Below are 10,647 nucleotides of genomic sequence, written 5' to 3' on the forward strand. Positions count from 1 at the left end.
TGTTCCAGGTTCTTACCAGCCCTCACAGACACAGGCGTCTTCCAGGCAAATGTGGGAGCTAGAGAATGGTGAAGCAATTGCTCGCAAGATAAGGCAGGCACCCTCCAATCACGGATCATACCCCCAGGCATGCAGGGGGCGGGGGGGTCGGGGAGGCAAGCAGCCGAGGGACCTGAGCGCCCTGTCCTTCCTCCACCCACTCTATCCTGCCGCCCGGGGACAATGAAGGGCGAGGCGGTGTTTTCCCCACGGAGGTGATGTGGGGCAACCGGGGCACTCAGAGAAACACCAAAAGGGGCAGACATTCCCACCTCCCCTGATTTCTCAGACCCTCTTCTGATTTCTTCAGATGTAGACTCTCCCAGGGTGACTCACCTCTAACCAGGGGTGGAGCCTACAAGGTAGGTTTCTCAGGGTTGATCTTCCCGTGAAGAGAGGTTTGGGGGCCACAGGGCTGCTGCCAAACTGAACCGACCTTTGCCACGCACGTATCCCAGGACTACACTAGGTGCACGCACACCTTCCATCTCATTTGATTGTGTCGACAATGTCTGGGAAAAGGTTTTGTTAAACCCATTTTCCAGATGAGGAAATCGAGGCCCAGAAAGGCAATCGTCACTCGCCCGAGATCACTCAGCTTCTAAGTGGCTAGCGGTGTAGGTCGAGATGGCACTACTTCCTTTTTTTTTTTTTTTTAAGATTTTATTTATCTATTTGACAGAGAGAGAGATAGCAAGAGAGGGAACACAAGCAGGGGGAGTGGGAGAGGGAGAAGCAAGCTTCCTGCCGAGCAGGGAGCCCGATGCGGGGCTCGATCCCAGGACCCTGGGATCATGACCTGAGCTGAAGGCAGTCGTTTAACCAACTGAGCCACCCAGGCGCCCCTTTGGCATTACTTCTTGATCACCTATCACTATAGATTATCAGGCACTATTTTGGGTGCTATGGATATGGGTAAAAAAAAATGCAGTCCTTGACCTCAAAAAGTTTATTCCTTCTTTTACACTTAAGATTGCATCTTACATATCGATGTGTGTATATGTCTCTTTCCCTGTTAGGCTGCACACTTTTTAAGAGCGGGAGCCTCACTTCAGCTTCCCAGGACTCCTTGGGCAGTCTGGTGAAGCCTATGGATCCCTTTTCAAAACCCTGCTTTTCAGTGCATAAAATAAAGCACATAGGATTGCAAAGGAAACCAATTATACTGTAATACAGGTATCAAAACATGAAAAGCCAACTGTGTGAAGTAGTAATATATGAGCTTCTTTATTATGTCCGGAGTAACAAGATCTCGCCACTGGTCTATCTGTTTCTGCAGTTTCTAAGTTTTGAGGAGCACAAACGATATTTTGCAACAACTGTTAGTGATAGGGAAGGCTCTGTGTCTGCGTGAGGGCTGAAGTCACAGGAACTGATGACACTACCATGGTTTGTCACCTGCGTTCCCAAGGGAAGAAAATACTGCCTTTCTATGAGAGGTTACTGAAGGTAAAAATGGTATTTTTCCCCCAGCTAGACGCATGGACCGCTGAATTCTAGCTATGCACCTACAAGGAGCTGACCATGCCAGACTTAGGACCCTTATGAACCAGGAGCATTTCCCCCATGGGGTGCCGCTGTCCATAAGCACCCAGCGCTGGTGCGAGGGCCGCAGTAACTCAGCTGGGAAGGATGCCCCCCGTGGTGGCTGTCCTATCTCTTTCCAACTGAGTGCGGGACTGTCTGGGTTTTCCATGTTATTGGGGAGGGTTCAGTGTTGACACTGATCAAGCCAGAAATAAAGGCAGGAGGGCACAATGGTCCCGAGCATAGCCCTGGGGGGCATTGGAGACCAGACTCACATGCAGATGCCCCCGCTCATTCATAACTGGTCAGGACTCAGAGCTCTCAGCTGCACAACGGGGCTGAAGATTGTGCCCTGGTGGGGTCGTTGAAAGGACCCAATGAGATAAGGGATGGAAAGTGTGGGTACAGTGCCTGTGCATGGAAAGCACTCAATAAAAGAGCTGTCTGAGCACAACCTTGCCCCTTCCTTGCTTCTCTCATGCCTTTCCGTGAAGTACAGCAGACGGCATTTGAATCAGACCTCTCCAGATTGCTGCTTCTGCATCCCACTTGGGATCCCACTCCAGGACGTGGCTGTGTACAGCTGGGAGAACCTCCCCGTGGGAGCCACGGAAAGTTTCTCTCTTCCTCCCCACCGCCCAGCCCAGCCCAAGCTGATGAACTTGGCAGTGCATATTTAACCACCGGCTTGATGGCTTTTCTTTTCTTTTTTTCTTGTCCACCAAAGCTGAGTTGCTGAGTGAATCGTTAAGGGAGTGAATTCCAAGAGCGTGAGCTTCTCTTGTTTCCCAGGACAGGTTTGGGCCAAGACAAACCCCAGTGATGCCAACAGCAGTTGCTGGAACAGAGCAGCTTAAAGCTGACTTCTCGGCAAGCCTTTCGGGGCTCTGTTTGAACATTCTCCTCTCTTCTTCCACCCGGTGATTAAAGGAACCACATATAACTTTCTCCTTATGTCTTGTTCCGTTTCCTCCCCCATATGCCCCTTTGGAAAGGCTCTGCAGAGTCCCTCTGTGTTTCTCAAAGAGCCCCGGAGCTGTGGCCTCTTGATTTATGTTCGCTTGGCAACGTGAGGTTGAAATAGCCTGAGAAGCCTGAATAACTGGATACAGGCGATGGAGAAGGGTGGGGCAGGTGGGAGGGTCTGGTGGTGGCTTATGCTTAGCCCTCCCCCCATCAGACCAGAGCCGTGGACCCCAGAACCAGAGTGCAAAAGGAACATCAAACCAAGTGGCTGGAGTTTGAAAAAGAAGTCAAGATTGTCCAAAGAAACTCACAATATCAATCTTTTCTGGGTGCTCCTTGGGTTTTCTCCTTCCACAGATCCCTCCTCCTGTTCCCTGTTCATTTCCCCCGTGGGGGAAATAACAGAAATTTTAATCTCCTGATCTGGCTCATTGCAGGAACTCTCTCTAAATATCAGCTGAATTAAATACTTGTATAAAAGAAGTTGGGAGTCGACTTTTTTTTTTTTAAAGATTTGATTTATTTATTTGTGAGAGAGAATGAGAGACAGAGAGCACGAGAGGGAGGAGGGTCAGAGGGAGAAGCAGACTCCCCGCTGAGCAGGGAGCCCGATGCGGGACTCGATCCCGGGACTCCAGGATCATGACCTGAGCCGAAGGCAGTAGCTTAACCGACTGAGCCACCCAGGCGCCCTGGAGTCGACTTTTTTGAGTTTGGTTCTGTTACACATTTTGCCTGAGCATGCAAGCATGGCTTTCAACCCCCATACAAGGTTGTGTCTGTTCCCCGAATTAGATCTTGAGTGATTTGAGGGTAGGAACTATTCTTCCCTCCTTCTCTCCTGTCCTTATCCCCTTCCACAAATTTATTGAGCACCTACTAGATGCCATCATCATCTCCTCTCGGCCCCCACACCAGCACTGGCCTTGTCTGTGTTCTACCAGCTGCCGGATGAACAGATGAATGAAAAGACAGCATTTTAGGTGGGACTCCAGAAAGTAAGCCAAGACCTTCAGTTTTCCTAGAAGGTTGCACATGCAGTTAACATCTCAGAAATGGGATCCCAGGCAGCAGCGAAGTGGGCTGGGACTGGCACTAGGAATAAGGATCCCTGGCTGCCGGTCCCAACTCAGCCACCATCTTTCTGTAGGGGTCTGGGAACAATCTGTCTAACTTTTTGGGCTATTGTTGTCCTGTCTGTAAAATGAAACCAAGCTCAAGACTTCTTTTGTATCTAGAGTTCTGTGATTCTCCAGAACCGTTTAGTCCCAGATCCAGTGAAATCAGACCCTTCCATAACCGAATTAGGAGACCACCAGATTCACTCCCAGCATACTCACTTCTTGGACCGTCTCTTCTTCATCTGATTGGAACTTCCAGTGTCTTTTTGTGTTCAAGAATCTAGAGTAGCTCCAATTGCCTGTCATATGCATATGCTTTCCTCTCCTTGGCTTTCAAAAGATAAACAGTCTGTCCACTACCCACAAATCCACTGTATTTCTCAGCACTCAGCACTTGGAATCCCCCAGTCCAGGCAGGCTGCTTTCCTCCTTGACCCTGATCTGTCTCCAGGCCTTTACTTATGTGCCCTTCCTGTTCCATTTCTGACTTCTAAATCGTAGTGATTTCGTAAAGTCTCCATTAGAGTCAATGAAATTTATTTTTTTATTTTTTATTTTTTTTGGTTGTCAAATGATCCTTTATTGAAACGTTTTCCTTTGTAGTTAACTAGCTGGGCATTCCACCGCACCACTGTTGATGTCATCTATGATGTCATGAGGGTGGCGGCCGTCAACATTGCAGCCCACAGACTGGGCAGTCCCCAGGATTTCTTTAATGGTTTCAGAGAGTTCTCTGGCTAAAGATGGGTGTCGCATCTGTCGGGCAATATTGACAATCTCATCAAAAGTGGTATTTCCACTGTGCTTAATGTTTTTCTGCTTCTTTCTGTCTCTTGGTGGTTCCTTGAGGGCTTTGATAATCAGGGCAGAGGCAGAAGGTACCACTTCAATCTGGGCCTGTCTGTTCTGAATGGTCAGTTTCACTGTAATCCTTAGGCCCTTCCAATCACCGGTTGCCTTGGCGATGTCATCACCAACCTTTTCTGGAGACAGACCCAGTGGGCCGATCTTTGGGGCCAGGGCAGACGTGGCACCGACTTCGCCACCGGTGCACCTCAGGTACACAACTTTGATCTTGTTGGGGTCGAACTTAGGCGGCATGGCGGAGGTGGCTGGTGTCGGATGAACCCGGATTCGGGACGACCGAAGAAAGTTGCACCTTTGCCGCCCCGAGCCGAAAGCCAAAAAAAAAGCAGAGTCAATGAAATTTAAATTGATTTTGAATAGATCACCCCAAAATAAGAACTTATTACAGGAAAGAAAAAATTAGCCATAATTCCACATCCAAAGACAAAGGCTTGTGAACACCTGGGCTTACTTCTTTTCAGTCTTTTTTCTTTTTAAATCTGAGCAGGGTTTTAGGGGATGAACCACAGACCTTACTTATTGATTGCCTATGGCTGACTATGGGAGTTGCTTCTGATCTTTCACCATTGTCTACCTGTTGTGATGGCCATCCTGTCACCGAGCCATTTTACATGTCTTTAATTATTTCCTTGAGCTAAATTCCTAACAATAGAATCACTGGGATTAAAGGCCTTTTGATGATGGGGGGTGGGGGTGGAAGAAGAGGAACCACATTGAGATCCAGATCCTTTGGTGAGTCCAAGGAGCACGCTGAGTGAGAAAGTGACAATCCCCATCTTCTTCTTTGGAAATAGGCCAGTTTAACAGGTACCCTGGCACCCTTGCTTTCCTGCCTACTAATGTTCTGGCCCAACACCAAGCTTCTGAGACCTCGAGGATTGGTTTTCTAAAGGCAATATGCTAAAGAAAAAAAAAAAAACTGCAGGGTATCTTTAGCTGGGACTGAAGATTCCGGAGCTAAGTCTCTCCTGAGTCTCCTCCACCCCACTGCCCCCCACCCCCTCCTCGGGTGATGGAACTATGCACTTGGGCATATGTGATTGACTGTGGTATTAAGAAAATATGTATGACACAATGTTTTTTAGCTTTTTCCAGAGATATTTATATCACACAAATGGCATGTTGGGTCCCCCCCCAACCACTAAGAATGAATAAATCAATTGTCCTAATCAAGCTAATGGAGAGGATGTGGACTAGAAAAATGGGTGGGAGGGGGCTCTCTGCCTGAGCCTGCTGCCTCCTGATCAGGGGGACCCTCGCAAGCCTCTTCAGGTCTCTGGGCCTCTGTTTCTCTGTCTTCAAGATGGGCATGGTGTTGTCTGACCACTAATGACTTCACAGGATAAAGAGCATTGGAAGCATTTGGAGTTCTTGGAAAGAAAGTAGGTGCATGAATTTTTAATCCTCAATTTTCAGCTCTTTGGAGCTGCATAGAGGAGCGGAGCTATAAACACAGAGAACTCACCACTACATTCTGGTTTATAAGGTTTTTTGTCTCGCACGATCCCACAGATCTGACCTTAAGAACAACTCAGAATGTGGGGGGGAAATGCAGTTTGTTGTGGTCGTTGCTATTACATAAAAATTAATGGCTTGGCAAAAGCAGGGATCACCTTGTCATGCTGAGGTCATGTTTATACCAAACAAATACATTTCAAGTTCCTAAACCTTCAGCAGCACTACAGGGCAGGACCGACATCATTCCCAAGCAAGACTCAGAATCCCGGGCCAGAATCATGATGGCTCTGAAGGGAGATGTTAGTTGAGTACTATTTCTGTGGCCAGAGCCCCATCAGTGTCCAGATGCCTTATGGACAAGGGAGGTTTTCCAGTTCCTGACTTACTGAGGCCTGCTAACTCCACTGGACAGTGAAAAAAAGAAAAGAGAAATTCACAAGGACATGGGACCCAAACTCGGGTCTCATTCCTTGTTCATCCTTCCATTCACCAAATATTTATTGAGCAACCTAGAATCTCCCAGGGACGGTGCTAAGTGCTGGGGTTGCCCTGGATGGCAAAAGCAGAGCTGTCCCTGCCTGGGTCGGAGGGAGGCTGTGGTCAAGTTGAAAAGATGGACATTAATTGGTACACATAGAAGGAAATGTAAAATTACTGAATGGGGGATAATGAGCGCAAGGCTATGGGAGTGAGATGCATCCTCAGACGGAGGTCTGCTCTAGCCTTGGAGAGGAGGAAAGGGGGAAGTCACCGCATATACCAAGGCCCCTCCTAAGAGAGAGAGAGAGAGTGGCACCTTTGAGGATATGACAGGCTAGAGGATAACAGTGAGGGGGAGAGACCTGAAGGATGGAGCTAGGCACACCCACTGGGATGGCAGGAAGGAGGAAAAAAATAGGAAAATAGCAAGTGTTGGCAAGGAATTAGAAAACCTGGAACTCTCGCACTCCACTAGTGGATGTGTAAGATGGCGCAGTTGCGTGGAAAATGGAAAACAGTCTGGCATTGATTCAACAGATGAAACACGGAATTACCATAGGAGCCAGCAATTCCGTTCCTGACTATATACCCTCTGAAATTGAAAGCAGATGTCCAAACGAAAACTCATACACACATTTCAGAGAGGCAGTATTCATAACAGCCAAAAGTTGGAAACAAGCCTAATGTTCATCAATGGATTCACAAATGATGATAGATCCATACAGCGGAATATTATTTGACCACAAAAAAGAAGAAAGTTCTGACACACACACTACCACATGGATGAACATTGAGAACATGATGCTAAGGGAAGGACAAAGTCATAAAAGACCATATATTGTAGGGTCCTATTTATATGAAGTGTCCAGAATAAGTAAATCCATAGAGACAGAAAGCAGACTGGTGGCTGCTTGGGGTGTGGAGGAGGTGCAGGGTGGGGGGTGGGGAGAGGCAGAATGGGGAGTGACCCCTAATGGGTAAGGGGTTTCAACTGGGGTGATGGTCAAGAAGTTCTGGATTAGATAGTTATGAGGGTTATACAACAGTGTGAATCTATTTAATCTCACTGAGTTACTTCAAAATGGTTAAAAAATAAATTTTCCATTACATGTATATAATAATAATAATAATAATAATAATAATAATAATAATAATGTGGAGCTAGGGAGGGAGGGCCAGCCAGCTGGTGAAGTGGTTGAATAATGTTTTCACACTGACAACAGCCCACAGACCAGCCTGGCTGCAGGTGGGGAAGGGATGGGAGTGGGCAACAATGTGAAGAGGGAGTCCAGTGAGGAGCTAGGAGCAGTGGCCCAGGAAAGAGATGGCTTGGACCAAGGGGCACAGTGCTGGTGGAGAAAAGTGGGCAGAGCTGAGGGATACATAGCAGATAAAAAAGAGGGTTGGTGAGGGCTTGGACACACAACCATCCCAAATAGACTGAACTCTGCCCCCTCATATATATTTGTGCACATATTTATGAGGCTTGGAAGAAGAAAATATGCGTCCTCATAGGGATGCTGGAAAGCATGCTGGAAGACCCTTGGATTCGATTCTTTATTCTTTTTGTTGCCGGACCTGGAGTAAGTAACTTCATTTCTTTGTGCCTCAGTCTTTTCCCCTATAAAATCAGGACCCTAAGACCTACCTAATTTTGAGGTTGCTATGCCGAGATGGGAAGGGATAAGCATATCGGGACAACAGCACCTGCCCTAGGTATCTCCTGGAATTCTTGGGAGACCCAAATGAGCTGCTCATCTTTCAAAGAACACCGATCACCCAGGGAAGCAGCCCAAGCTGCTGGGGCTGAGGTCAGTTTTAGGAGGCAGGTCCCTTGAAGAGATTCTCCAAAATTGGTGATTTTATAGTAACCTCAAAGGTAACAGATTACAGTTATTAAGGCTATGATAAAAAGGCAGAGGGCTCTAGGAAGCAAAGACCCCCGAAACGTTACCTTCCTTCTTCAGCACTTGCCCCGCCCCCTTCAGAGAGGCCCCGCCCCCGGCCCCGCCCCATCCGGACCCCGCCCCCGATGTTAGCGCGGGCCAGGCCCCCTTCAACTCCCAGCTCCCGGGGGTTGGAGGCTCCCACCTGCGCGAAGCTTTTGGTACCCGGGTGGGAATGAGAGGGCATTTGATGGGCGGGGACGGGAAGGCTGGAAATTGACTGGGTAAGAACTGGGGAGACCATTCCACCCCCCTCTGTCCCCGCTCTTCACTCACCCCCTAGTTGAGGGCCTGGGCCTTTGCAATAATGTAAGTACTTATTTAATGCATGCCCGGCTCCAGAGTTCTTCATTTGTCTTTCTGTCCTTCATAGGCCAATGTGCTTCCGCCTCGTGTCTGTCCACGTTGACGCGCCTGGAGAGGGGGTTGCTTCCCAACAGCTCCTGTTCAACCCCCAACCCCCGGCCAAGGGCACAGAGAGAGGCTGGGGTGGGAGACGAGGCGGGGGAGAGGGAGCACCATAGGACAGGCTTCTGGAAACAGATCCCATGCCAACTTGGATTCTGTCCTTCTCTCTAATAAAAGGAACTTTTCGCTTGTGTGTGCGTGCGTGTTTTTCAAACACCCTTTAAAATTTTTTATTTAAGGAGGCTGGTTCCTCGCCCTCTGATTGGAGGCATCACAGCGCAGCAGCGAAGCTGAGTCCGGCACCCGCTCGCGCGCGCACACACACCCCCTCCTCCCGAGGTTTTCCCCGAATGTATCTACTCCGTTACAACTAGACGCGGCCCCTCCCCCACCTCGCCTTTCCCCTTCCTCCCCTCAATCTTGGGAGGAGCATTCTGTGTGTCTTCCCGAGTCCCCGAGGGGGACCTCCTATGTTGGAGTGGGGTGGGGGCAGGGTCCTACAACGAAGACCAGAAAGAACAAATTGGATAATCAAAAGAATTATAGTAATTGCTTTCACTTTCCCGAGCCCGCTCTGCGGATGCTCTCCCCCGCCCCTTCCCTGGCTTTCAGTCTGTCGGGAAGACTCGGTCTTTCCGACCCCCACCCCTCCCCCAGGCCCCTCCTCTCCTCTCCTGTCCTCTCCTCTCCTCTCCCCTCGCTCGCGCGTTCCCTCTCTTCCTCCGTTTGCTGGTGTGCTGGAACGTTCAGCGGAATATGATGAATGATCACCTGTCACGGCTTGTTTATTATAATGCAGGCAATCAATTACACATCCCCAACGCTGGCCGGCCCGCAGGAAATTTATATGCTCAGCACAAACCAATGTGAAAATGGAATCTCATTTGCCAAATGTCTTTCTCCCCGTACAGCGCGATGATTGCAGTCTGTGTTTGTTTCAACAGTCGCGTACAACTGACAGTGCCATCATTTACTGCCTGGCTCAGGTCACGTTACGCTAAGGCTTTATTTATTGCGTTACGATGGCCAGCACAGGAAAAGGACAAGGGTGTCTGTCAGGGATGCCACCATGTTAAAAAGCGGGCGGACAACACAGCAGCCTCAGCCCCTGCCCTGGGCCCCCGCGCCTCCAGGCCCGCTCCACCTGCATCCTCCTGCGGGGACTCCCCTGGGGGAGGCAGCTCTGGGTGGGGTGTCGGACGCCCCGCGGACGCTCCACAGGTTCCGGGGCTCAGATCGCATGGACCAGAGTTGGAATTCAGCTTCTGCTACTGCCTACTTGAGTGTGGTCTGGGATTCAACCTCCTCATCTGGAAAATGGAAGTCTTAATACCCTCTTCACAGGAGTACCGTGATGTCTCGGATATCAGAGGTGTGGATAAATTAAGTCCTGGTGACTTCACATCACACTCTGGTCAGCCTAAGACCCGCCCCCTGGAAGGCAGGGAGGAGAGGTCCCATTAGAAGAGAGATGCCTTGGAATTCATGTCCTGCGTTAAAATCTCCCAATCTCTACTTTCTGAGACTCGGCTGTCTCGAGATCTCAAGTTTCCCTTCCAGGTGGAATTTTGCACTTTTGTTTCCTCTGCAAGGACACGTAGTGGGATTTGGGGAAAATAAAATGGCCATTTCACTCTATTTCTGTTGCTATCATTGTGAAGTAGGCACAGCAATCCTGGTCTATCTGGCTGTGTGACCTCAGGCAGGCTCTGTCCCTTCACCTCTGAGCCTTGCATTCCTGCCTTGCAAAGTGAAGAGAGTAGCCCCTAAACTGCCTGCCCCCATCTTGCTGGCAGGATCCAGAGTGTCCATGGGTGTAGACAGTGCCATGCAAA

At 49.2% G+C, this 10,647-nt stretch overlaps 1 protein-coding gene across 1 annotated transcript in view; it reads right to left on the reverse strand.

The window, feature by feature from the left end:
• Nucleotides 1-4,859, reverse strand: part of LOC123853039 (large ribosomal subunit protein uL11-like) — a 267,057-nt gene extending 262,198 nt beyond the window's left edge. The window contains exon 1 of the mRNA XM_064578450.1: nt 3,873-4,859. Coding sequence (XP_064434520.1) covers nt 4,257-4,754 — 498 coding nt within the window. The 5' untranslated portion in view covers nt 4,755-4,859 and the 3' untranslated portion in view covers nt 3,873-4,256. The remainder of the gene's footprint in view (nt 1-3,872) is intronic.
• Between the last annotated feature and the right edge of the window lie 5,788 nt (nt 4,860-10,647).

The sequence above is a fragment of the Mirounga angustirostris genome, unplaced genomic scaffold (genome assembly GCF_029215605.1).
Source record: "Mirounga angustirostris isolate CCGP_5_RB_7025 unplaced genomic scaffold, mMirAng1.0.hap1 SCAF_14, whole genome shotgun sequence".
NCBI classification, from domain to species: Eukaryota; Metazoa; Chordata; class Mammalia; order Carnivora; family Phocidae; genus Mirounga; species Mirounga angustirostris.